This window comes from Heliconius melpomene, chromosome 15 (genome assembly GCF_056956725.1).
Source record: "Heliconius melpomene rosina isolate 202511_hmr_F chromosome 15, ASM5695672v1, whole genome shotgun sequence".
Lineage (NCBI taxonomy): Eukaryota > Metazoa > Arthropoda > Insecta > Lepidoptera > Nymphalidae > Heliconius > Heliconius melpomene.
This window is the reverse complement of record NC_140403.1, coordinates 2,245,351-2,273,154: the sequence shown is the minus strand read 5'-3', so window position 1 is coordinate 2,273,154 and position 27,804 is coordinate 2,245,351. Positions and strand designations below refer to the sequence as shown.

Here is a 27,804-nt window from a genome sequence, read left to right as displayed (position 1 = left end):
TTAAAGAATATCTGGACCCTGGTCCACGAGTTTTATTTTTTCAAATTTTACCATAACAAAAAAAATAATTAAAATAACAAATCCAGGTACAAATACAATATTTATTTAAACAAAACACTTTTAAAATTTACCATTAAAACTAGAAATTTTCACAATATTTCGCTACATGGCATTAGCTAGTTGCAAGCGGGTCCGCAGCACGACGCGCACACGCCGCCGATGCAGCCGCCGATACAGCCGTGACCGCATGAGAAGTATGAACCCGCCACCCCACCGTGGCTCCTTTAATTATAGAAAGAAATATGATTATTATTGCAATGTTTCAATTCTACTCAAGCAGCGGAAAAGTGAAAGTATTTGAATTAATTTCAAATAAAACAATAAAAGCAATAGATACTAATATATTTTTTATTAAATAAGGAATCAAAAATTTATATGAATAAATATAAATATTTTTATTATCAGCTTCTCGTTGTATCGCTGTTGAGTGGTGGTACTCAACGCTGGGCTTTTTGCCTTGATGTTAGAATGAAGAAATAAAAACATCAATAAATAATAATTCCTTCTCTCAAGTGGGGATCGAACACACAATCGTCGTTTTACAGTCACAACCTTGTACACATCTGCGCCACGAAGGTTTTAAATTTATCTTTTTAATAAGCAAGAGTAAGTGTGTAAATAACTAAATAAAAAAGAAAATAAAGCAAATCATCTTTTCCATAAAAAAAATCTTTAAAAATGTAGTGGGTGTAGGAAGTTGTCGGCTTGATTGCACTCTCTGGTTAGACAGTGCTAAAATTTGCGTCTTAATGAGAACGGAGTGTCGTCATACTAGGTTTCCAGGTTCCTCTGCCTAACCTGCTGTGTAAAAGTATGCGAGATAAAAGATTAATAAATTAAATAAGAACTAACCCATGTATACAACCAGGTGGGCCACAAAAGGACTGGCAGTAGCCGCCTACAGAGTGCACGCAGCAAGGACCCGTGCACCCATCCATACGGCTAGACACTGGTCCACATGGACCTGCGTTTGGTCCTTGACATCCTAGACAACAATTCTTAACTGGCATTTTGATTATATAAAAAGTAGGTTTAAGGAAATGTTTTAATTATTTATAGCAAATTTTTTAGACTTTTTTTTTAAATAATTTGTATTTTATGATAAAAATTGTGGTATGGTTTGAAAGAAGATTCTGATTCTTTTCTGGAATTTAAATAACTAAAAGTAGGTATAGATACTAAAAAGTTTTTATATTTAAATAAAAATTTTTACCGAAACGAAGCATTCCTTAGTAACCTTATGGTTATAATGATTTAATAATGATTTATTATTGTTTACGATTTTATTATTTTACAGCTTTATGGGAACAGATTCTGTTATAATGAAAACATTTACTTACTAACTACCTAAGTAGTTTATAATGAAAATTATATGACGCAAGATAAAGCTCTATACCTAATATTTAAAAGATGTGTTGTAATGATGAAGACTCATTTAAAATTAAATTATTTTTCTAGGAAACCTAGTGTTTGTAAAATAAATAATTATATCTATTATTTTATTTTTCCGTTTATGTATTTACATAAGTACTTAATTGTTAAATTACGGCGAACCAAAACAATATTAATCTTTTCGTGACCGAAGTTAGAAAATTATTCTATAACACAAGTTATATATATTCCTATATAGTAATAGGATTTTTTAATAGAATTCTGTATTTTGTCAAAACAACTAATAAAATTAACTAAATGATTATCATCAGAAATACCACTCCCCCGATCCGAACTAGTTACCATCGCGTTTAATTATATGCACTAACTAATTATGCTACAAACTTGTTAAATAATTAATAAAATTATAATAAGTCTACAAGCACTCCAACTGGCACTTAATATTTCTAAAAAGTAAATTTCTGCTTTAAAATTGACTAATAATGACAGGTTATAAAAAAAAATCTTAATATGTTAATTTTCGTACCAATATGTACCTACGAGCATGCGCGAATTTTTTGGCGCATAATTTTTAAATATACATATTTTGTACATCATTTAACATGTATAAATGTATTATTTTTTACTTTAAACATATAATTAAATACACATTAAATTTAGTAAAAATATTTAGTTTAACGCATGCCAAATGTCTATACGGCATGGACAAAACAAGTATCGAACATCCCGTCTAGCTCGACATCTACGGAGGGAATAGCACCTACAAGTAAATTTAGTGGCGTCCATCCCCATCCCCTCGTCGTCCGGATACCATTCATGGTGTTTTCAGTCCCCTTGCCCACGGAGGAGACTTCAACAAGTTCTGACACGTGGCTCGAGGTGAGGGTCGCCCCCGCGGTCGCCGCGCATGCCCTCGCCACTGCGCAGCCTGCCCGCGCACCCCGCCATACATCCCCGATCGTATTTCAGCCGCGACGGACTGTAAAACGGGATGAAAACTACTACTTCCATAGCAAACAAGGTAACTATCCTCATACAAACCTATCCGTTATCCTCCGACCGAGTTTCTTCTGAAAAAAACGGATTTGATTTTCGATGGTGTGGGAGAGCGGTTAAAAATAAAGCGCTAGAAATGCGAGACTGGGGTGAGGCAGAATGGCGGGGGTTGAGTGATCGCCCCCGACCGCGCCTTTTACTGACTCTGTTATATCGATAGCGAGTGCACGTTGAAAATGTCGGTTTCAGATTTGAACCATGAACTTCGCGCCCTTCACGGGGCACATACCCTCGGGGACGGGCTTGCCGACGATTCACCAGTTCGCAGCCAAGTTTGGGTACGAGGGCGCCAACACCGGCGTGGTGCAGGAGACGCGCTACCAGGCATCGGGCAGCGGCGTGCAGTTTGCGGTGGCGCCGGCTGCCGGCCTCACCGTCGATGGCGTTAAGTTCCGCCAGGCTGAGAGCGTAGTGGTTGTCAGCAATGCGCAACCTGGGACTGTCACGTTGGCGGGAATTGCTCCCATTCATTCGGGTATGTTATATTTGTCACTACAAAATTATGTGCTTATAATTAACTAAGTAGGTATAGTTAGAAAATAGGTAATTATAGAACTTTAATTTTAAAACAATTAAGAGCAATTGTGGCGCAGTGGCACAGGTGTGTGACTGTAAACGCCACAGGTTGTGGGGTCGACTCCCACTCGAGAAAATGAAATATTTATTAAAATTTACATTTTAATTTTTTTTACTCTTATATCAAGGCAAAGCGTTGCGTTGAGTTTCGCCACTTAACACGCAATACGTCCAGAATTCGACGGAAAGTGGGAAATAAGAGTGTCTTAACGCTAGGTTTCCTGTTGTGTGCGGGATACAGCGTGAAACTGATTTAATATTTTTTTTATTACAGTAAACACAGGTGTAAAATATCAAAGCATCACCGCCACATCCTCCACCGTAAACGTAGGGAACGTGGCGTACGGTGGCGGGGGCGGGAGCGGGGGTGCGGGTGGGGGCGGGGGAGGTCACGTGGGGTACCTCCAGGAGACCGTGTTGAAGGGCGAGCGCGACAAGCGGGAGTACCGCGAGGACCTGCACCATGACCTGATGGCGTCCATGATGCAGCAACATCAGGGTGAGTGGAATTTGTTCTAAATTTTGCTTAGTTTCTTTTTTATTTTGTATATTTATCTATTATTCATATTTTGGATAATTACAATTCTTATAAATTATAGATATGTATTTTAGAATTTCTGTTCAAACAAAATAGATTTTTTAATGTGTAATTGTTAGGTGAATTTATTAATTTATAAAATGAAATCATCAATTTAGAAATAAATATTTCATTTCCTCGAGTGGGGATTGAACCCACAACCAGTCGCGTTTACACTAACAAACATGTGCCACGAGGACCTCAATATGACCTTATAGCGCCTATGATGCGTTGACACATATTAAATATTCTTTTTTTCAATAAATTGAGATTTTTTTTTAATTCAACATAAGCTTAATTTTGGTAATTAAAAAAAACTGCACTATGTTAGCATAAATGAATATGTTTTTAGTGACCCAAGCTCCTCTACAACAAGGCACTCAGCAGCTTCTCGTGGTTCTGCACGAGCCTAAAGAAGGAGCGGCGCTGGCGAGAGCCATCAAGCAGGAGGGTCGCATGCCACGGGAAATAACGAATGCACCGGCCGAGTTTATAAGTAGGTATCACATTTTATTTTCACGCTGTATCCCGCACACAGCAGGTTATGCAGAGGGAACCAAGTGTTAAGATACGTCACTCTGTTAGGTTACTTATTTATTATGTAAATTACTTGTATATAGTGGCTTGTATACAATAATATCAATATATAGAATGCTTAAATCATGTTTATTGATATGTATGTATGTATTCAATACACATCTTATTCCAATTTGGAGTCTTTTTGTGTGACATAGTCAGTTAGTTGAACTCTATATAATAATTTAAAAATATTATTTTCATAGTGGGAATTTGAGATCAAATATTCAGAAAAACAATATATTTATACCGGAGGTATTAAATGATGATAGTTTAAATATTTTGCAAATATTATCGTTATGTTATAGCCAAATTATATAATGTGCTTGAGAAAATTACTAATAGGTTACATTAATATAAAATTTTATCTAGTAGGTAGTTTTTGCGTAAAATTAGAACAAACATTCATCCACACAATTTTTTCACGTTTATAATATCAAATCAAATCAGCTTTACGCTGTTTCCCACACACAGCAGGGAAGACAGAGGGAACCTAGTGTTAAAGAGACTTTGTTCCCAACTTTCAACTAAACGCCTTGGTGTCAGAGCGAAGAAATGAAAATATTAATAAATAATAATTCATTCCCTCGAGTGGAGATCGAACCCATAACCATCGCGTGACAGTCACATCCTTGTCCCCCTGCGCCACGATATTTATAATATTAGTAAGATTAATCTACATATTATTACATTACATATAAAGCTCACATAGGTATAGGGGACGTCACAGACACTTCTACATGGCAAAGCCTGAGTGGAGGAGTGGCAGACTACCTATCAGCCTTGCCACTACCTCTGCATCATCTCTTGAAGTACTCCACAACCAGCACCGGTGATGGCAAGCGGGATGAACCTACCATAGTGACTGTGGCCACTAATTCTTTGCCACCTATGTCTACATTGACATCGGTAAGAACGTTTTAGCTTTACAATCTATCCCATACATATCAGGTTAGACAGAGGAAACCTAGAGTTAAGACACTCCGTTTCTCTATTCCCGTGTTATCAAGACTTTGCATGTTTAGTGCGGACATCAACACACAAAATCGTACTTTGTCTTGTTACCAGAGAGAAGAAATAAAAAGATTTAATAATTCATTCATCTGAATCGAACCCACAACCATTGAGTTTATAGTCACACGACTGTGCCACTGTACCACGATGGCCTCTCCGTAGTAAAGCGTCTGTCCTAATTCATACATATTATTCTTACAATATTATTCACTAGCAACAATTATATCATTAGTGGAAGTACAAATACTTTATTTTCACGCATCAGAATGAATAATAGAGCCTAGTGTTACGACTCTCCATTGTCATATGCCTTATCCAATTACCTTTTTTACATATTTACCTACAGGTACCCGCTAACGTCGTGAACAGCGTGGTGGTACAAACTGCCACCATAGTGAACCCGGCCACTACCAACACTGTCAATACAAACACTAACATCAACACGATCTCGATCAGTAAGAAAAAGAAAAAGAAGAAAGCTTTGAAAGAGAAAAAACCGAGACCTAAACCTGGTGAAATAAGATTAACAACTGCTTTAGGTGAGTATATTTTTTGGGTAGTTTTCATATATTATACGATTTTATTTGAATTCGTACAAATTAATTAAAATATATTTTCTTTTTTTTCATCATTACTGCAAACAAAGCGATTGGGGGTAGCAACGAAATCTCCTAGTTTATTTAGTTTGTAGAATTATTTTAATTATAAATATGCGTTGTATCGGGAACAGAGGCAGGCAGAGGGAACCTAGTATTCCGTTCCCTACTTTCCGCTGAACTTTGGAGGCATTGCATGTTGAGTGGTGCAACTCAACGCCGCGCTTTGCCTGGATACCAGAGCGAAGAAAATGGAAATATAAATTTCAATAAATATTTTACCCCCTCCGGCACGACTGGCCTAGAAATAGCCTCTTGTTTTAATTTATTTTAATCTTTTTCAATTTTTGTCTAGATGGCAGTACTCTCTACTGCTGTCCAGAATGTCATATGGCGTATCCAGAACGAGGTCTCTTAGACCAACATCTTGTTGGACACACTCTGGAGAGAAGGTAATATCAAATCAATGTACCTACAATATGTTACAATTTTATAAGTGTTTAGCAGAGAGAACCTAGAAACCTAGAGCTAAGACACTTCGTTCTATTAAGAGACTTTTTCACATAATTCTGGAGGCATTGCTTGTTTAATGGTAAAGGTCAACGCCGCACTGCCCTACCCTACTCTATTTTAAACTTCAATATTTTTATTCTCCAGATTCATCTGCGACATATGCAACGCGGCTCTTAAACGTAAGGACCACCTCACACGGCACAAGCAGTCGCACAACCCCGAGCGGCCGCACGTTTGCTCCGTTTGTCTGAAAGCCTTTAAGCGCAAGGAACAGCTCACGTTGCATTTTATTATACACTCCGGTGAAAAAAGACATGTGTGCAACGAATGTGGGAAAGGTATTTGGGATTGTTTTGAAATTAGTTTAATTATCCTTTTTAATAGATTTTTGATATATTTTAAAATGTTTTTTTTTATATCCAATTTAACAATTAAAAAAAACATTTTTCCTTGTTTTCTACAGGATTCTATCGCAAAGATCACTTGCGTAAGCACACGCGCTCTCATATCGCGCGACGAGTGAAAGCAGAGTTATCGCAGCAATCGACTACGCCTCCCCTATCTCAGGTAAACATTCTTACGATTTCAAAGATTTAAATTTGACTTTTTATTTTTCCGGCTCACGCTGTATCCCGTATGTAACGGAGTAGACAGAGAGACGTTAGTGTTTAGACAATCCGTTCCCCATCTTCCACTGAATTTTAGAAGCACTACTTACGTGTATTACATTTAGACGAGTGGGAATCAAGCTCACAATTTGTTGCATCTACAGTCACAGGCTTCAGCATTGCGCCACGACTGGCGTCAATCTCTATCAGAATTTACAGATTTAAATTTATTTTGTAAAATAAAAGTGGATTAGAATAAAATTTATATCATCATAATACTTAACAGTACGGACAACGAGACGTGGCCACCCTGAAGTTTTGTGTTTTCTTTAGTTTTGCGCATTGTTCACTCAGAAAGAAATTTATCAAAATAATAACTAACATCAAATCAACGCAAACAAAATACAAATACTTATCTTTCTTACGTTAGGAGTCAACAATCACCTACATACAATAATATATAGTTATGTATATATTAACAGACTGCTCCGGCACCGCCGTTGGAGCCCTCCTGACCCAACGACGAGAAGAATGACTTATTGACTCTCATCGCCGCCGCCAAGGACGCTTTTTGACAATAAGCCAACTCTCCAGAAAACGGAGAATTAGAAGAAAATGGAGGACATTGAAGATTACTATTTAATTTTTTTTTAGCTTCTCGCTGTACCCCGCATTTAGGTGTGTAGGCAGAGGGAGCTCAGTGTTAAGGCGCTCCGCTCCCCTCTTCCGCCATATTCTAGAGGCATTGTGTTTTGATTGGCGGAACTTAACGCTACTCTTTGCCTCGAAGATAATTCCTTGAAAAGGAATCGAACCGACAACCTGTCGCGATTTTGCAGTCGCACGCTTGTGCCCCTGCGCCATGACTGACCTCAAATATAATAAATATATTTGATAATTCGTTATAAACTTAGATAAACGACTTCAGATTTAGATATAATTACTGATGACAAAATACTAGTGTCTTTTGTTTATTCTTTCCATAGATATTTATATTTTTATTATGACGACGTGCGAGCGACGAGGTGGTAATAAATATAATAAATACAATTCTGTAACACATTGATGATATGAACATATATACCTATACTGCTTTTAATTCCTTCATTTACTATGTTACTGTGCTTTTCTAGACTGGACTACTGAAACTTGGTGAAAATAAGGTAATAAGTAAAAATTCTTCTACCATGATACTCAGATATGCAATAATAGAAGACTTACTTATAAATAAATTAGAAAATGTATAATAATAAAAAAATAACGCTTAAAATAAATGTAGTTGAATTTATCTTGTAAATATATAGAATCCGTAAATCTGTATATATATATATTTATAGTTAATGGTAGTAATTTTAAAAATGTGATAAAAATATGTATAAAGTACTTATTTATTTTAATTGTTGTAATATTTTTTTGGTGTTCATATTTGTGATCGTTCGTTGGAAATTATTGTTTTTAAATGTCATATTGTTTATATAATCTGTTGTAAATTGTTATAATGTTCCAAATTCAAAATTATTAAGATTTTTAAATATTTTATATTTTTAAAATATTTTTGACTTATGCTTAGCTTTATTAAGTTATGCATGTATAAAATAAAGTACAAAAGTTTTCTTATAGGCTATGGTTCTTCCTTTATAATATGTGTAATTTTTATTTTATTATGTTAATCGATTGATCTTCCAAATTATAGTTTCAATTTTGTATAATAGTACAATATAGATGAAATAAACATTTTTGTAAATAAATTTAATTTCTTATTAAATCGCAAATTTAATTCGCAATATTTAATGATTATCGATTGTAGCAAAAATATAGATGAAAAATAGTACCCATAAGTTTATTTATATGCAAAAGAAAGAATTTATAGGTGCTTCTTTAGTGCTTGACAGTAGAGTGAAAAAAAAAAACTCAAATATTGGTGCAAAATATTTTTATTTTGTACTTTCTCACTTACATATAAAATCACAAGATGTGTAGAGACGAGAGGAACTTTGAAGATAAAAAGATTAATAATTGAATCATATAAAAGCAAATAAAACAAACTCCATTCAAAACTGTATTTAAATTATAATAATTCGTATAAGTTTGGAATAAATATTGTTGGATTACAACTGATATATTTATAACACATAATTTGTAAAATCGGACATAAAATAACCATATAAATATATAAAAACAATATTGAACATTTCTGTTCTTTTGTCTCAAAAAGAATAGATATTGTTATATTTGTTTTTATATGATACAATTATCATTTTTTGGTACATTTTATGGCACCATCGATACTAACTAAACGAAAATTAGCTCTAATAACTATCTCATAAAAATTTTAGAGAAATGATAATTAACGACAATCACTTATTTTTTTTATATATTATAATGTATTGCATAAAACAAGGTTGTAAATTTTATAATTTCAATTTTTAATCGGTACAGATAAAAGTATGAGTTAATATAATAAAATATTTATCAGACAATTAGTGAATTATATTAATTAGAGTTCTAACTACAATAAAATCGTGAGCATTACAAACGAACGAATGAATATTTCATATTACAGTAACATTAAGATATGTACAAATCGCTAGAACATGATAAACATGAGATCATTTGGACCCAGCATTGTAAGCAAATAAATTATTTCAATGCTATATGAATTTTTGTTTTATTTGTTCATCCATATAAGAAAAAAATCTTATTATTTATACACAATTATATTATGTATTTACAATATATTATTGAGATTTCGCTAATTAGATATTTATAATGAAAAATTAGAAGAAACACATAAAATTAACTCAGTTCTTCCCGAACTACGACTAAAAGAATTAAAATTTACAAAGATATAAGAATAATTATTTTATTTTTCATTTAAAACCATTGGCCTATTTCATAGAAATGTAAACTACTATAGTTATTCAATTTGATTTTTATTATACAGGTAATAAATAAATTGAATAAGGTATTTTTTATAATAAAAGCAACCAGGCCAATATTAACCTCAAACAATACAGTAAAATTCATATTGGCGCAATGGTTATTTTTTAATTCGATAGGTATAGACTTGATTTAAGTGGAAAGTGAAAAACAGAGTGACTTAACACTAAATTCTATACAAATTGCACTAACTATGAAAGAATAGAAATTAAGGAATCAAAGTAAAAGCAAAACGAAGAAAACATATTATGCATTTTTTTACTTTCATTTAAAAATATTGAAATAATATTAGAAGAGTCAATTTTATCAGTTTAGCGAAAAAGTTAGATTTTAATAGGTATAGTTTGTATAAGTATATTATATTTTACAAGAATTTTATAATTCGTTTTTTATTATTACGTGTTATAAAAGATCAAACTGTAAATGACAGTCGTAGGTTCGATTACTACTCGAGGCAATAAACTATTTTACTATCCTCACTCTAGTGAGAAGACAGAACGCGGCGTTGAGATCCGCCACTCTACACACAATGCCTTGAAAACTGAACGGTACGTGGGAACGGTCTAGACACTAGGTTCCCTCTGCCATATGCAAGATACAGCGTGAAGCTGTTATTTCTTTCTTCATCGTGCATCAGCTTGAGGGTCAATAGTGACAGCTCTTCGTTCGCCGTTGTCCATGGACATTACCATTTGATATGGGACTTTGATTTGGAGCGGCATTCGTAGTTTGGTGTTTGATGGTGCCTGGAAATAACAATAAATTGTAAATTATTGTAAAATTTCAATTAAAAAAATTAATAATAAAAAAAAGCAATGAGTTCTCCGCTCTCCATTTTTCGTTGAATTCGAGAGACATTGCGTGTTGAATGGCGTAACTCAACGCCACGATTATGCCTCAATACCAGAGCGAAGAAATGAAAATGTAAAATATTTCATTTGCTCGAGTAGGCATCAAACCCACAACCTGTAGCGTTTACAATCAAAAGCTCGTGTGCCTCTTTGCCACGACTGGTTTTCTTTAGCGGTTGTGGAAAAAAAAAGATACTATAAAAATAAATAAACACACACATGTATAGTAATTTCAGGCTTGATCTCTTTCTTGGGCATCATCTCAATGGGAAATAATCCAGGTATCTCTTTCTTCTGTTGCGGGCGACGCTTGAACTTGGCGTGCACTATCATATGCTTTTGGAGGTGATCTTTTCTATAAAAGCCTGTAAAAACAACCAAATATTAACATATTATATTAATTATTAATTACACAATGAGAGAGATTTCGATCTTCACACTTTATCCCGCATATAGCGGGGTACAGAGACTTTAATCAAATTGCAATCGTGGCGCAGGGAATAAAATGAAACGAAGTGTCTTAACATTAAGTTTACTTTTAGCGGGATACAGCGTGAAGCCAACTCAAAATAACCCTTACCTTTTCCGCAATCCGGACAAAAGAACGATTTGATACCAGTGTGTATATGTAAGTGTATCTTATAATGATCTTTTCTCTTGAATGGCTTGTTGCAGTACTTGCATACGTACACCTTCTTTGGCATCGGTATGTGCGCCTCGTCGTTAGGGTCCGGCTCGTCGACTACTACCTGGAAAATAAAAATTAAAATGTTTTATTTCGAAAATTTATAAAAAAATAAGACGTGAGAAACGAAGTGTGTTCACACTAGGTTATCGCTGAATATCTCGCTATACGGTAAAAACAGCAAAGCTGTATACTAATGTCAGCCGTGGTGCAGGGGCACACAAATTTTACTGTAGCGGGATTTGAACCCAAGTCTCTAGGAGATAAAGTAGTCACAGTGCATTTTAATATAAATAAAATATACAAAATCAGCTTCACGCTGTATCTCGCACACAGCAGGGTAGGCAGAGAGAACCTAGTGTTAAGACATTCTGTTCCTCACTTTCCGCCGAATTCTGGAGGCATCACGTGTTGAGTGGCGGAAATCAAAGCAGTGCAGAACAAAAAAATGAAAATATTAAATATTTCATTTCTTCAAGTGGAAACCGAACCCACAACTTGCGCGTTTACATTACAAGTCGGTTGAAGTCTCAAGTTATTAAAAAAATAATAAAATTATATAAAATCATACCTCAACAAATTCAAGGGGATTATTCTCTTTCTTAGTGTCCTGTAAACAACTTCCTTGGCCGAGGTCAGATTCAAATTCATTTTGACTAAATTCACTATACGTACTGTCATTATGATTTGTCACTTGACAATTATGATTTTCAAATTCGGCATTGTCGGTGAAACCTGGAAATTTAAAAAAATTATTTGATTTTTATTTCTATTTCTATTTTGAGTTTCTTGTTTAAGATTATAATTAAATTTATCCATTGACAAACAGAGTAGTATGTGTTAAGTTAAAGTAAGCGGATGTTTGCACTCATTTTGTATGAAATGAACTATACATATAAATTAGTACGTATCCTTTTTTGTGTGATATACTGAAAATAATGTAATTTTCATTCTTAAAAATAAATAAATAAGTCAGCTTCACGCTGTATCCCGCACAGCAGGGTAGGTAGAGGGAACCTCGTTAAGATACTCCGTTCCTCACTTTCCGCTGAATTCTGGAGGCATTGCGTGTTGAGTGGCGGAACTCGACGCCGCGCTTTCTGCCTCGGCACCAGAGCGAAAAAATGAAAATATAAATTAAAATAAATATTTCCTTTCCTCGAGGGCGGATCGTCGATTTAAAACCAGTCGATTTAGCAGCACTGGCATCACTTCTCCATTTCATAATTCTAGGTACTGGTAGATATTCCATAGATATTAATTATTAATATAAAATATATTAAATATTTTAATAGAAAATTCGGCAAAACGAAATACAACACACCAACAGAATAACTAATAACAGTTACAATTCGTTCCGAAGATCGAATCCATGACCTCTATCTTGGCACTCAGAGTCAGTCATTAAAACAAAAAGTCAATTAACACATAACCATACCTTCACTGCACATCGAGCACCAAATAGTATTTGAAGTCGTTATATTCTTGAAATGTACGTTAGAATGAACTTTGAGATGCTGTTTCCTTTTAAATTTACTATGACATATAGGGCACTCGTGGGGTCGACTTTCTGATGTTTTCTTTCTGGGCACTAGTAGGCTTTGTGTGTCGTCCTGTAAAAATATAATTACTATGTTAATTATATTGAATATTTTCTCTGCTGTGGTGTCGAGGCAAAAGCGCGGTGTTGAGTTCCGCCACTCAACAGGCAATGCCTCCAGAATTCGACGGAAAGTGGGGAATTGGATTCACACGTTCCCTCTGCCTACCTTGCTATGTGTGGGATACAAAGTGAAACTAAAATTAAAGGTAAAAATGGGCGTCGGTCGAACCCGTTAGTATCTAAAAACCCTTCAGTTTCCCACTAAGTGACTCTCAAACAACGCACGACTGATACTACTGAAATTTGGCATGTACATAAATTCCTTGGGGATTGTAGCGGATTGTAAATAGAGGATTACCCGAAATTCCTGCAGGAAAGGGAAAAACATGATTTTACTTTTTACACTCGAAATTACGACTAAGCCTTGAAATTTCCCATGTTGGTTTCTTTGGAGCAATAAAAGTGCATTTGGAAGCAGCGGCTGTAAACGCTAAAGTTACGGGTTAATTTCAATAACGGTTTCAAAAAAAAAATATTAATATTTAGTTGAGATTACTAACATTTTGATATTATTATCTTTAAATTAACTTAACTTAACACTTACTACATGCGGGATACAGCGTGAAGCTGTAAAAAAAGGGATATATACTTACAATTATTTCAACGTCGATCTGATCGCCGAGCAGTTCTTTGAGCTTCTGGACACCCCTCTTTGTTTCGTGTGTCCTCATGTGTACCAAGTTCACGTGGACTAGCATTTGGTCTTCGGTGTGAAAGGCTGTAAAAAATTGGTTGATATTTATTCATTTACGTTTGCAACGTATTAAAACACCATCGACTCGTTCGCGACTTTACTAATTCACACGATTATTAATTTACTAATCTGTATTACTTTCGTTTTCTAATAATAATATCATTTTATAATTAAAATAATATGTTTATTGTATAATGAATGGTTATCTTAAAACTGTAGGAACTGACAAATTGATAAGCTTGATAAAGGTTCAATGGACTTAGTATTTAAAATAAATATTTTGTTGAACAAGTGACTAACTTTAGTCCTATAATAATAGGCATTAGGCAATCGACCCACAAATCTTTAATACAGCCCGAGAACCTGAGCGAGGAGTCTCTTCGTACTTAGTTCTTGTTCTATAAGCTTTTTCCTGCATATGCCTGCTATATGGACAGTTCAACACTGCACTTTCAGCCCAGAGCGTGAAATAAAAATGATTCATTCCCCCGAGTGGACATCGAACCTATTCTTATAGTCAGACGCTGTCTCACTGCATTACGATGACGTCACCATTTTCATTTAAAATGTTGCCAAGATGATATTGTCTTGTACCTCCAAAAAGTTATCAGATCTTATGTAAAGCCAAGTTTCAAGCTCTACACGACCTAACTTCACAAAGTTTCTTAGTCGATGTGTGGTTTGGCCTTTTCAAATAGCACAGATAGCTAGCACAGATGTCTGACTAAGAAACAAATTTAATTTAAATTTAAATTTATTTCTGATTAGAAATGAGCACTGCCACGTAGCACGCAATTTTCTATGCAGATTACAATCAACAAAGCTACGTGAAGGTAGAATATATTCTAAAACAATTGTAATAAGGAAATTAATAAACAATAAGAATTTCTATATATGTTATGTAATTAGCATTTGGATATAAAGAAACTCAATAATATTAAATAAATACTACTCCTTTTAAATCCAAGTCATGCCATAATAAAGGTCAAGGTCATAGAAAATACAAATAAAAAAATAACGTATTGAATCTGTAGTTATGCAGTGAAATATTGCAGTATTGCTTTATATAGAGAGGTCGAGGACGGTATGGGGGAAAGCGTGGGAGGAAAGGAGGGAAGTGCCAGACGCTACACTAAATAACGCCTACTTTTTTCATAAAAGTAGTCCTTTAACCGATTTTTTTATCAAAAAAAAAATATATAACGTGAATTTAATATGTAAGGAGGAGGAGGCAGTGCGTGTTGAGTGGCGGAACTCAACGCCGCGCTTTGCTTCAACACCAGCGCAAAGAAAATGAAAACAGTATTTAATTTCTTCCTGTGAGAATCGAACCCGCAACCTGTCAGTTACAGTCACATTTGTGCCTCTGCGCCACGAGTGGCCTCGCCTGTCTGGCCTAAAATGTGGATTATATTTTTATATTTATAAAACTGGAGGAGGACTAGTATGTGAGCAGCATTTACAAAGGTATTTAGCATAAGGGGAGTAAAATAGGAATTGATATTTTGTATATAGAGTCTATTACAATTACAATATTTATTATTAAAAAAAAAAAGATTTACCAAATTTTAGGTTAAAGCAATACCATCTTCTACCTCGACCAACTTTCAAGGTCTATTCTATCCCGCAGAGGCATATTTTATAAGGTTTGTTATAGATAAGCCAGCTAAGTGTAAGGCGTATTCACAAATAAAATCGTTAAAGTTTCAAATTTATGAGTGTATCCGTGGAATTTGCATTTTTTTTTCTACACGCTGTATTCCATATCCCATAAAATTTACAAAACCTTGCAAGTTGAGGGCGGAATTCAAATCCACGCGGCAATCGAACCCATAAGCATTATATTTTCAGTCAGACTATTAATTTTAATTAAAAATACAAGTATTTTCCCCTCTTCTCTAATATAAATTGGCAAGGTATTATACAATAAGCTATTTTATTTTTTAGTTATTGTTATATTATAGTCAAATTATACAAAATTCTTTTTTAAATTTCAGTCTGTGTTTATTTGGTGTACGTCGACTATATTACTGAGAAGTTTCATCTAAATACGTTTAGTATATTTTGCGGTTAAGTAGAACAAACATCCTTGCATCCTCACAAATCTTCACAGGTACCTATAATATAATAGGATAGGATAGAATATGCAATATCAAATTATCGTTGGTAACGTATACGTAAAATGTGGAAAAAATCTTTTTCGTTCGTATTCTTCTACAGTCCCAGTCGTGCTAAAATGACTGACAGCCCAATATGTGGGCTCCGTCCATTTTGCTATGTCATGCTGATCGCCGCAACAGGGGTTTTTGTATGCGAATTGCGTGTTTTATTCATATCTACCTATATAAAATTGCACTTGCAACTTTTAAAAGTTTAAATATATAAAATAAAAACCAAATGCGCGACAGGTGTGGGTTTGATTCTCACTCTAGAATCACACTTTTACTCCTGCGCCACCACTGGCCTCTAAAACAATATACTTTAAAAATATACATCATCATACAATCATATCAATACATACAGACAGCATTCTCAAGCAAAATCCCGAGAAATAGGGCATGATATACCAAAAATCCGACGTACGAACGTCAGCGAAGTTGAAATCCCCCTTCTAAAAATAAATCCAATCCCAGAGCAAGTCAGCCCTCCCCTCCATCCACCTCGGCCCATGGGGATCGCCACAAAGTAGGAGGGAGCGGCGAAGGTCGCTCCGAGCTCACGAGCACGAACGGTACTTTTAACCGACTTTGAAATAAGGTCGTTCGACAGTTTTAAACCAATATTAGAAGTAATATTAACACAGATATAGGTGATATTTTTGTTTTTATATTGTTGCTTTTTTTCCTCTACATATATAAAATTGTCTTTGAAAAATCAAAGATTTAAATTTTGAACATACAATAACTGTCGTGCATACACGTCGTAAAATTTATAATGAGGATACTATAAATCAATTTATTTATTATAAAAAAAAAGAATTATAAGAAAAATGTGATTAAAAATGATGTTTACAATTAATTATTCTATGTCGTTTGGCAAACAATACTTAGACTTGAGCTTTGAATTTTTTTTATTATTTTATTTATTTAATTAATATATAATTTTATTTTGTATATTTTACAACAAAATTTCAGATAATATTGCGTTTCATTTCAACCTTTCCTTCGTAAACGTCACGCTAGGTCTATTCCCCTCGCCCCCTAGCTCCGAGTGTAATATAAAATTACACCCCCTGGGTAAGTCCCTTTTTTATAAAAAGAAAACTTTACTTTATCCATAATAATGTGGAAAATAAATGTCACTAACAAAGCCTTGTTTCAAATGATAGATAATTATATTTATGAATTCCTAAATTCATATCATGTGATAACATTTTGTAGCAATGATCAAAGATTAAAAAAATGTACGGAAATATTTTACTATTTTAATGAAAACATTTTTTCATTATTTATATGTTAAATGCTCTTTTTTAGCTTCATTCTGTATCCCGCACGTAGCAGGGTAAGAACTCGGAAACCTAATGTTAAGAGCTATGTAACTCCGTTTTTATAAATACATTTCCGTCCACCACCTTCCGCCTAATTCTACAGGTCACTCTTTCTTTTATCAAATGTATAATCAGTTTGAAATAAGCAATAATCATGGACCAGGCCACAGACAAAATATGATGAGAAAAAAATAATTGGTGATAGTCCAGTTTTTTCTTCAACTTCAGGTAAAGAAAAAAGGAAAGTTGTGCCCACTGTATGCTTTTGAGCAGTATTTGTAATAACAAAGTTCGAGCAATGGTGAAAACAAGCACAAAAGTAAGGTCTTTCAATGACAAGAAATAACAAATAGTAAAAATATAATTGAGGCCAGTCGTGGTGCAGGGGTACAATCGTGCTTGGTACAATTGAACTTGACACCGCGCTTTTCCTCGTTACCAGAGCGAGATTCATTCCTCGAGCGGAATCGAACCCCTAACCGGTCGCGTTTACAATTCTGAAATACTAGTTAATCTGTATGAATATAAACATAAGAACTTTATCAATATTTACGTTTTTAAACAAGTAAATAACTTAAACACGTGTTCATATTAAACATATGAACGGTTGTAGCAACAATAGCTTAACGGTAAAAGGGTCGAGTCTAAGGGTCTCGGGTCCACTCCCTTGGTACGATCCCTTACATCTATATAAGCTTGGGAAGGGTAAAAAGTGGGTAGTGTATAAGACCATAGAATTAAAAAAAATGTGATTCACTATTTTAATAAAATACATTGAATGAGTTATAATTAATACTTATAATACTTTAAATTAGTAATAGCAACTCATTTATTCTTATTTAACTACTAGCGAGTAGCGACCCGCTCGCGGCTTCGCCCGCTTGACTGAATAATTATTAATTTATTCATCTCCATTACTTTCATTTTCTAACAATAATACCATTTAAAAAATATATATCTGCATTTAAAGTCATTGTTTTTGGTCCTACTACGTTATTGAATGCCATTAATAACCTTTTTTTTACATTTTCCATGTACAGACATCGATGCGATACGATTTTTTTGAAATATCTAGAAATTATTATAATACAACCAAAACGAATTCTTATATATTTAACCGTAGGATTTATCAAAATCAAGTATTATAAATACGCTGTAATACATATACGAATAACAGAAAAAGTAGATAGGAAGGCAAAAGCAGGCTGACCCCCTCTACAAAAAAAAAGGTCGACCCGAGCGTCGAAAAACTCTTATCTGTAAAAAAGTGAGGTTCGTCCATAATCAAGTTTTTATATTCGCTGCCATCGATCCCCAGCAATCCCCCCAGCGTGGTAGAGCGCAGTGTTTTTTTTTAAAGAACATAGGCTGATGTAGAGTTGTGTATACGTATAATTTTATCCATATTTTATTTAAATTATAAATTAGATATGCATCTCTTTCGGAATAAACAAAAAAAAGACATACATAAAAAAACAATGAGGCCAATCGTGGCGCAGAAGTGAGGAACGGAAGTATCTCAATGGGAGTGTCTTAACACTAAGTTCCCAGGCTTCTTTTGCCTACCTTGTTATCTCAAACTTTATTAAAAAAAAACTGTAAACATATTACATAAGTACAAACTACATCATATCCAATTTAAATATATTAAAATTAATATTATAAATATATATATAAAAAAAAAAGATCGACAGCCATATTAGATGAGTTATACAAACGGGGTGTATAGTAGGTATCTAGGATAGGTCGATATCTAGGTCGTGCAGGGCGGTCAAGGGGACGGGCTCACCAGCTGCGGGCCTTCGCCGCTATGCCATATCAAGTTTAGTATGGTATCCTTTGTATATGTATAATATGTACCGATACATCATTTATATATTTAGAACGTAACTTAACGCAATATTATATACTCAGCGCCATACTTTCTCCTTACCAGAGAGAGGAATTGAAAATGTTAAATATTTCAATGTTTTTGAAATATTATATTCTATCTATAATTAAAATTTATCTACTTAATTTAAAACAGTTGTTATTATTATATTTCAAAAAGTATGATCCTTTTGTTTTAAAGTATTAAAAGTACTGTGCATTGCCTAAAGCAAGGCTTCAGGCAATATCTTGTTCTATTTCAATACAACGTAAAAAAATTGAGTTATCTGCAGAACCAGGGGGACCCGTATTATAGAATATAATGAGTTACGTCTCCAGTCGCTCCTTCTCGATCCCTTTCAGTTAAACCCACATCAAGGGGGTTGCGAAGGAAAGGGTCGCCTTACAACATTCTTTACGTTCACTTTGGTATATATAATACCAAAAATTGCTAATAATAATGCTTTACCAAGAAAATAACATTTACTTTAACAAAAAAGTTAGGCCAACACAAAAACACTTGTACAAAAAATATACACACAAAAAAGTTTTTGAAAAGGGGGAATTCCGTCCCATGAACCCAAAAAAAAACGAAGTGTTTAAGGAATTCTACGAAATTGGGTCCCAAGATAAAATGGGGCGGGGTTTTTTTTTTTTTCAACTAGCCTTAACCCTAATGCTTTTCGTTTTAAAGCAAAATAATTTTGAAGATATAAGAAAATGTATTATTGTTTGTAAATACGGTCGAAATTTCATTCATATTATAAATGTATTAGTAAATATTATTGTTTCCAGGCCAGTCGTAGCGCATGGGCACAAGGACTCACATCGAGGAAATGAAATATTTGTTTAAATTTATATTTCCATTTCTTCACTCTTGTGTCGGGGCAAAGCGCGGCGTTGTGTTCCGCCACTCAACACGCAATGCCCCCAGAATTCAGCGGAATGTGGGGAACGGAATATCAGTAGGTCTTAACAGTAGGTTCTCTCTGCCTACCCTGCTGTGTATTTATTATTGTTTCACTTTGATAGATTTTATGGTTACCCAAATTACCAAACAACAAATCAAGGTGAAAGGTTCTCAATCTGAAGGTTATTTGCACCATGTTGTGCTTGATAAAAATAATTATTAATATTATTTTCCGAGTACTAGCCGTCCCTTTGCAATGTCATACCACGAATTAATAACATAAGAAATCTACTTTTATAGGTAAATTTATATTATTTTAAGTATAAAATATAAAATTCTTGCAGAACTAAACTAAAGACCGTCGCGTCGTAGAGAAGTGTGAACGGGACGGTTGTGGGTTTTCATCCAATTCGGGGAAAATTATTATTTAATATTTTCATTTTCTCGCTCTGGTAACAAGACGAAGCGCGGCGTTAAGTTCCACACTTAACACGCAAATTCACGAAAATTCTGTTCAATTGGTAACGGAATATTCTAAGCCTATGTTCCGTCTGTCAACCGTGTTATAAGCGGGATACAGCGTGAAGCTAAATAAATGAATTAAAAAAATACAATAACAATTTAGCTTTACATTTCTTTGTCTGACATAAAAAAAAACTATCTCCTAAATGTAATAACGCAGCATGACGCGCCCCTCCATTGGGACTTGGGTTTGGGAGGGAAGCTTTTGTACTTCGTTTTTTCATAAGTTTTGTTACTGTTTTTTTTTTTAGTTACAAATTATGTATTTGTAGAAGTTTGAATTTGATGTAACTAATTACACAGGGGTATACTGTTGTTTTTAAAATTATTTATTTGCCTATTCATTAAAAAAATATATTTTTCTAAGAACTACATGTAACTACTCAAAAAATGAAGATATAAAGATATCTTAAACTTGTGAATAATTGAATGTAATTTAGTAGAGATGAGAGATGAGAAATGAGAAGAGACGAGAGAATTTACCTACCTAACTAGGGTAAACACAGTGAGCCTCAGTGGGGAACCCTGATAAACACAATGATTTTGGGTTCGATTCCCACTCGAGGAAACGACGCTAGTAATCGTCGAAGTAGAGGACGGAAATGCCTCAATTGAAACAGTGTCCCAGGTTCCCTCTGCCTATCCTGCTACGTGCGGGATAGAGCGTGAAGCTATAAACAATTTTTTTGAATAACTTGGCACTAAATATATATTTTTGTCAGCGAATGCTGGTCTGATCAGCAAAATGCAAGTTACAAAACCATCCTTATTACGAAAGTGAAGGTGGCCTTGCTCGTGTGTCGCGCTTTGGTACCGGTTTGTGTGCAAGTGTTTCACTTCGTGCCTACTTGTGGTTGAGCATTTTGGGAAATTATTTATTATGTACTCTGACTTTCTTTAAAGTAACTTTCTTATTTCTTTTTTTGGATGAAATCTACTATCAGCAATAAATTGTAAATTTAAAGCTAATCTATTTTTACGCAACATAAAATAATGTAGATTCCAGAGGCGTAGGGGGGCGGGGGGGATCAAGGGGGGGGGGGGCCTCATCATGCCTCGGGCACTACTCCCAAAGGGACGACGAATGGTCGAAGGGGCGCTGAAGAAGTATTTTGCCCTGGGCGCGATTTAAGCTCGCTACTCCACTGAATTCAGAGATTACATGCAGACAGAAAAGATTAAGATTAGAAATGTTTCTGTGTATTATAGTATTTGTTTATTTTGTGGTTTAAAATATGCTCTTACTATTGCTTGCGCATACGGTCATAGATTTCTAACCATGAATCCAAAAAAAGAGAAAAAGAAGAATCCAGTGCCGCATCCACTAAAAATATAAGCATGGTATTTGAACCTATGGCTATATTTTCTACTCCCAACTCTTTCGTACTGCCTTACGACGGATTATTATTCGGCTTTAGTAAATTGTCTAAAATACATTCCTATCTGTTCACATTTATCTTTTGTCCAATGACACAAAGATAACCTTGGTATTTAACATTGAATAAGTTAGCCGAAAGTAACCGTAAAAACTCCGTTTGAAGCCAGTCGTAGCGTAGAGGCACAAAGTGTGACTGTAAAACCTATTCTTTGGTTGTGGGTACGATCCCCACTCGAGCAGATGAAATATTTATTTTATTAAGATATACAATAATATATAAGAACTTTTATTTCTTGGATCTCTAAACGTTTTCGTTATATATTACACTAGCGGCCCGCTCGCGGTTTTACCCGCGTGAACTATGTTATTATTAATTTCTGTCTCCATGGCTACGTCCTAGTGACGTCTATGCAAAATTTGAGACGATTTCCAGGCCAGGCCAGAGAGAGATTTCCTAGCATTTGTAGTAATGAAGTTTCATACAAACTTTCGACCTCAAAAACAACCCCTTAGAAGTCGAATATTGCAAATTCCCGTCTTAGCGAGCACCTACGTCCTATAAATAACTCCTATGCAAAATTTGAGATTCCTAGCACATGTAGTTTCTGAGATTTCGTGATGAGTGAGTGACCTTTCCATTTTATATATATAATATAGACTAGTGGGCCCGGACGCGGCTACGCCCGCGAAAATATAAGCCTAAATAACTAAAATAAGTTAAAAAATAATAATAAGTGGAGATTTATTATTAGAAAAAATATCTGAGTAACCGAAATGAACTAACAAAAGAAGTAAAAGTACCTAAAGTTTGCCGTGCGCGCGTCCTAAACATTTTTCTATATTAAATAATTATTCGTTTTTGCGAACAATATTAAATAAAATCCCAAACGATTAAAATTACGATATTTTAAGTGCATAACATCGGTATAAATAACAGAACTGAGATGAATTAATTATAAGCAGCAAATAATTAAATAAAAATTAACAGTAATTCGAAAATATATAAAAATTTACTAATCCATCAAAGTCATCTGCCCGTTCGCGTCGGTCATACTATACCACTCGTAGGCTTGGTCATTTGGAACCAGTGACATCTTAATTATTTATTAGAACGTTATACAGTAAACCATAATTTCAATCTAGATGAAATGCTAAAAGTGACTATTATATTTATTTTCATAAGGATGAATATCAAATTATAGAAATCATCTAATTTTTGTTAATGTATACAAATCTATATCGGCGCGCGCCATGTACGCGTGAAGCAAACTCACTTTGGGTGACGTTTTCTTAAAACAACTAACTTTGCAAGCCGTTGCTTAGCGTAGCGACGATTGTTATTAACATGGCGGAATAAATTGCTTGTCAAATTAATTATTTTAATATATTGGTATATATCAAAAATATTACAAATATGAGAAAAAAAAAGTATCCTATGTTCATTCCGGGACCCTCAAGTATCTCTATATGAGTATTTTATCACAATTAAATTAGCGGTTTGGCCCTGATTGCGTAAAGGACAGACAGACAGACAGACAGACAGACAGACAGACAGACAGAGTTACTTTCGAATTTATAATATAGGTATGGATTAAACAATATGACACGATTGACTGACTCATCAACCTCCAAGCCAAGCCACAGAGTTACGTAACGAGATAAATTTGAAATGTGGTGGGTGTTAGCTATATGCATGCAAGGTACATGTACTTACATAAGTTATAAACAATTCGATTAGATTAGATTTTCCAAGTGAATCCCCAAGAGATGGAGATGAAGTCATAAAGTTCAAGATATGAAAAAAATTGTTAAAGTAAAAAAAATATACTTAATTTTTTTTAGTGTCACGCAACGTGACTGTAAACGTGACAGATTGTGGGTTACATTTCTATTTGAGGAATTAATTTAATAGTTTCATTTCTTCGCTCTGGTGAAGAGGCAAATCGCGGCGTCCAGTTCCGCTACCGCAACACGCAATGCGTCTAGAATTCAGCGGTAAGTGGGTAGCGGAGTGTCTTAACACTAGGTTCCCTCTGCCTACCCTACTCCAAGCGGGATAGAGCGTGAAGCTGATTATTATTAAAAAAAATCTTACCTTTCCCACATTGCCCACAAAGCACTTCCTTCTTCTTGTGCGTCCAACTGTGTATCTTCAGATGATCTTTCCTCTTGTAACTCTTCCCGCATTCAGAACACATAAAGGGCCTCGAACTATCGAAGACCGTGCCTGATATATCGTGGACTATTGGATTTTCGGTTCTTAATTCCGAATAATCTATGTGTTCTTCCATCTAAAAATGTTTTCTTATATTTATCTATTTCTAAGGAATGTATTTTTAGAGGGAACCTAGAGAGATACATTAGTCCTCATGGAATATGCGAAACATTGTCTTATTACCAGAGCGGGGAAATGAAAATAGTTCATTTCCCTATGTGAGAATCGAACCCACAATCGTCGCGATTACAGTCAGACGTTGTGCGATAGACGTTAGAATAGATACGTATTTTTTGTCAGTACAATTTCAAAAAGTTTTTTTATAATCTTCAAATATTCCACACAATCTTCATCAGCAAAAAAAATATTGAATAGATATATTTGCCAAAAACAAAGTATATCAAAAGTAGTAGAACATATAACAAAGAAACCAACGTTCTATTATAGTAACGTATATAGTTTCTTCTTCAAATCGTAAAATCTCATTTTCAGAGATACCCACAGGAATTTCCGGAAATCCTATCTGCCCTCCCCGAGGAACTTTAAAGCACATTCCACATAGCAGCTTTATATATCCATCAGTTATGGTTGTGTGGTGTCTGTCAGTCACATACAACAGAAGTGTGTGTTACAACAGAAGCAACCAAAGAAAAACAATGCTGTAAGGCGCCAAATAGTCCGCAAAACTATTTAAACATACATATGAAATTATATAGTACGTCTGGGGGACGCTGTAAAATATTTTCTCCAAAATATAGCCAGGGGCGCGAGTTTTCCCTCGCTACGCCACTGGCTATATTACATATCTTTAATAATTTCGATGTAACTTTGTTATCTAGCAAAAAGCTAAAATTTGCTTACAAAATATCGTTCGCTATTTTGGCATAAACGAACTACTTTCATCTATATTTAGCTAAGCTCAATTTTGCCAACGCCACGGTAAATTTCGTGCTGTTCCAGTAGCTCTGAGCACACTTAGGAAGGGTTGGGGGTAGTTTTATCTGCCCCCTTTAATTTTCCTTTTACGCCCCTCTATTTCTGGCGCTCCGGGCGGCGCACCGACCTCCCCCATTGAATCTCCCCGAGAAACGTTTCTAGCCAACTTTAATATATACGTATAAGCTACGTGAAAAATATCTAGATATTTTTTTCAAATTCCCTATTTTATGATGAATATATAGGTCATTTTTTAAAGTTGTTTTTAACTTTTCAATGTATTAGTTAGACATATTTTTTATACAGCAATTTAACGTAATTTTTCTTAGTTAAAAAAGGAATATTTTTGGAGTACATTTTAAATTTAAGGCAGGATTTAGTTCCTCACTTTTAGAATGAATACGTGTTAAGTGGCGGCACCCAACGCCGCGCGTAACACAAATCATATCAAAACAGAGAAATAAAATAATTATTTTCCCTGAGTGTTCCCACTCAATACATACATATAATAACATTAAGTATGACAATCGTCAAACAACATATTAAATTAATCCAAAAAATATATAAATATTCATGAAAAATATCAAAGCTATAAGTCTCACCTCTGTAGAAGAATCTAAATCGGCATTTCCAGTGACACTAGTAATAATTGGATTTAGTTCCTCACATTCCTCCATTTCTTGCTTTATATCTAGTTCTTGATCGCTCACAGGGTTTATATTGACCTCCATGAAGTGCTTGTTATGGGTTTGTAAGTGTTTTTGTAAATGATCCTTTCGGTAAAAAGCTAAAAAGAATCTTCAAGTTATTATAATATTCATATAGATAATTGTTTTATTAATGTGAAATTGGTGGCTTCAACAAATATTTCAGGCCGCTATAGTATAGTACTAGTAGTAGTAGTAGTAGATATATATCTACTTAGGTGAAAATTTTGTTTTATTTCAATGTTAAATAAGAGAAAGGTGAGTAGGGTTACCTCAATCAACACACAAAGTGTTATTATTAGAAGGAAAAATAGAAACCATTAGTAACTTCACATTAGTTTGTCTTCGCCTATTGTATACATGCACCTACTTTTACTAATACAAATGAAAGATATATAAAAAAAATGTTTTAGTTAATAAAAATATATTTACTTTTGTTGCAAAGTGAGCAGGCTAAGTTTTTATTACCCTTATGTATAGAACTGTGTATGTTAAGATGTTCCTTTCTTTTAAATCCTTTCCCGCATTCGGGACATATATGGGGACGGAACTCTGTGTGTTCTTGCATATGTCTGTCTAAATGCTCCTTACGTTTTAAACTAAAACATTAATTAAAAATTAAAACAAAAAACAATTATAGTAGAAAATGTTTCAATAAAGAAATTTTAAAATTTTTATTATTTTATTTAATTAATAATTTTTTTTTAACTGAAAAGCCTTATCACTCCTTGTCATATATTGACATCTAAAATTATTTAAAAAACCAAGATTTCTGGTTTGATAAAGCATAGGGTGTTGGGTTCTGCGACTACGCACTCCAGATATTGATTCTAATAATATGTATGGCAATCAGAGAATGCAAAATGGGCATTAAGGTATATATTTATTAAGTAATATTAGAAAAATTAAAATAAAGTATGGCATAAAGTAAGAATTTAACAGTCCTTACCCAGTGCCACATACCCCACACAAAAATCTGTAGGCGTGATAGTGGGAAAACAAATGAAACTCTAATTTCTCTTTATCATCATACTGAGCAGAACACTCTACACAGGTGAACTTAGTACCTTCAGCACTTCGAGATATGGTTGCAAGTTTACTTTTTGAAAGTAAACTCTTTTTATACATTAATAATAAGTCCGGTGAATTTGGATCTATTTACAAAAAAAAAAGTGTAATTATTATTTCTATATAATATTAGAATTCGAAAATCATAACGAAATGTTTTATTAATTCTGAATTTAAAAAGTTTGTAAAATATTTATATATAAGTTTTAACTTTTAAATTATATTTAATTATAATAGTAGATAAGATAAAGTCATTACCTTCGACTAGATTTTCCATGGTATCAATCTTAATAAAACTTCACAAAATAAAACACGAGAAATACAACAAAGTAAAAGTCCCAACTTATGTTTCCCACACTCGTGCGATCCGTTAGAAAGTAAAAAAAGAACTTGAAATAGTAATCCCTTCCCCTACCAAGCACGGTCGCCCAAGGCCCGAGCTCCCCTCCGAATAGGGGTGACTACCCTTTGTCTGCCCTTACTTCCCCTACGGAGGGCGGGGGACCCCACTTTAGCCGGTTTAGGAGGGTGGGCTATATTTTACCCCGACATCGATTCAAAATCTACCTGAATCTCTAACATATCCTTCACAATTCGCATGGTTATATGAAACATGTACATTTGTTACTGTTTAAAACAAAAATTATGGACATTTAATACTAAATACACACTTTTTGGCGCCAAAACTTTCATGTAATTTCACCTAATTACGTATTTAAATATTTCACTACTTTCTTTAAATATTTTTCCTTTAGTTAAGCATCGAATCACATTGCTAAAATAATCCATCACAAAAACACTACACAAGACATGTTAACTTAACACAAACAAAACAGGATTTAATTTATTTTCATATTTTGTAAACGACAGATAACGCGAACGTCACTCGATCTCCTAAAATAGTTTAAAAA

The 27,804-nt window shown here is 34.2% G+C and overlaps 3 protein-coding genes across 7 annotated transcripts; 1 reads left to right on the top strand and 2 right to left on the bottom strand.

The window, feature by feature from the left end:
- Nucleotides 1-87: 87 nt before the first annotated feature.
- Nucleotides 88-2,649, bottom strand: LOC146531273 (uncharacterized). 3 transcript variants are annotated; one of them, XM_085198222.1, is made up of 3 exons: nt 2,494-2,649; nt 913-1,045; nt 88-282 (listed from the first exon to the last, which is right to left on the bottom strand). In XM_085198222.1, the coding sequence occupies exons 2-3, from the start codon at nt 996-998 to the stop codon at nt 177-179; spliced, it is 192 nt and encodes a 63-aa protein (XP_085054348.1). In that variant the 5' UTR covers nt 999-1,045; nt 2,494-2,649; the 3' UTR covers nt 88-176. The 3 variants fall into 3 exon arrangements, with proteins under 3 accessions (XP_085054348.1, XP_085054350.1, XP_085054347.1); XM_085198224.1 differs by lacking the exon at nt 2,494-2,649 and adding an exon at nt 2,217-2,352; XM_085198221.1 differs by lacking the exon at nt 2,494-2,649 and having other exon boundaries at nt 913-1,230.
- Nucleotides 2,338-9,628, top strand: LOC146531272 (uncharacterized). 3 transcript variants are annotated; one of them, XM_085198218.1, is made up of 10 exons: nt 2,338-2,473; nt 2,698-2,983; nt 3,359-3,583; nt 4,014-4,157; nt 4,956-5,146; nt 5,598-5,790; nt 6,203-6,299; nt 6,505-6,698; nt 6,824-6,927; nt 7,451-9,628. In XM_085198218.1, exons 2-10 carry the CDS (start codon nt 2,707-2,709, stop codon nt 7,481-7,483), a joined length of 1,458 nt encoding a protein of 485 aa, XP_085054344.1. In that variant the 5' UTR covers nt 2,338-2,473; nt 2,698-2,706; the 3' UTR covers nt 7,484-9,628. The 3 variants fall into 3 exon arrangements, with proteins under 3 accessions (XP_085054344.1, XP_085054343.1, XP_085054342.1); XM_085198217.1 differs by having other exon boundaries at nt 4,950-5,146; XM_085198216.1 differs by having other exon boundaries at nt 4,941-5,146.
- Nucleotides 8,887-27,804, bottom strand: LOC146531271 (uncharacterized). The gene is made up of 11 exons (XM_085198215.1): nt 27,152-27,804; nt 26,775-26,979; nt 26,258-26,424; nt 25,721-25,905; nt 24,063-24,258; nt 13,701-13,825; nt 12,883-13,057; nt 12,016-12,179; nt 11,340-11,508; nt 10,979-11,124; nt 8,887-10,654 (listed from the first exon to the last, which is right to left on the bottom strand). The coding sequence occupies exons 1-11, from the start codon at nt 27,168-27,170 to the stop codon at nt 10,532-10,534; spliced, it is 1,674 nt and encodes a 557-aa protein (XP_085054341.1). The 5' UTR covers nt 27,171-27,804; the 3' UTR covers nt 8,887-10,531.

Excerpts from the sequence above, each read along its gene's own strand:
- LOC146531271 (XM_085198215.1), bottom strand. Across the intron at positions 26,425-26,774 it reads TGTGGGGTATGTGGCACTGG|TTTAAAACGTAAGGAGCATT; the intron begins GTAAGGACTGTT and ends TTAATGTTTTAG. Across the intron at positions 24,259-25,720 it reads ATTTAGATTCTTCTACAGAG|ATGGAAGAACACATAGATTA; the intron begins GTGAGACTTATA and ends AAACATTTTTAG.
- LOC146531272 (XM_085198216.1), top strand. The coding sequence starts at position 2,707 with ATGAACTTCGCGCCCTTCACGGGGCACATACCCTCGGGGACGGGCTTG. Across the intron at positions 3,584-4,013 it reads CATGATGCAGCAACATCAGG|TGACCCAAGCTCCTCTACAA; the intron begins GTGAGTGGAATT and ends ATATGTTTTTAG. Across the intron at positions 5,147-5,597 it reads CTATGTCTACATTGACATCG|GTACCCGCTAACGTCGTGAA; the intron begins GTAAGAACGTTT and ends ATTTACCTACAG.
- LOC146531273 (XM_085198221.1), bottom strand. The coding sequence starts at position 1,070 with ATGCCAGTTAAGAATTGTTGTCTAGGATGTCAAGGACCAAACGCAGGT. Across the intron at positions 283-912 it reads CCACCTGGTTGTATACATGG|GAGCCACGGTGGGGTGGCGG; the intron begins GTTAGTTCTTAT and ends CTATAATTAAAG.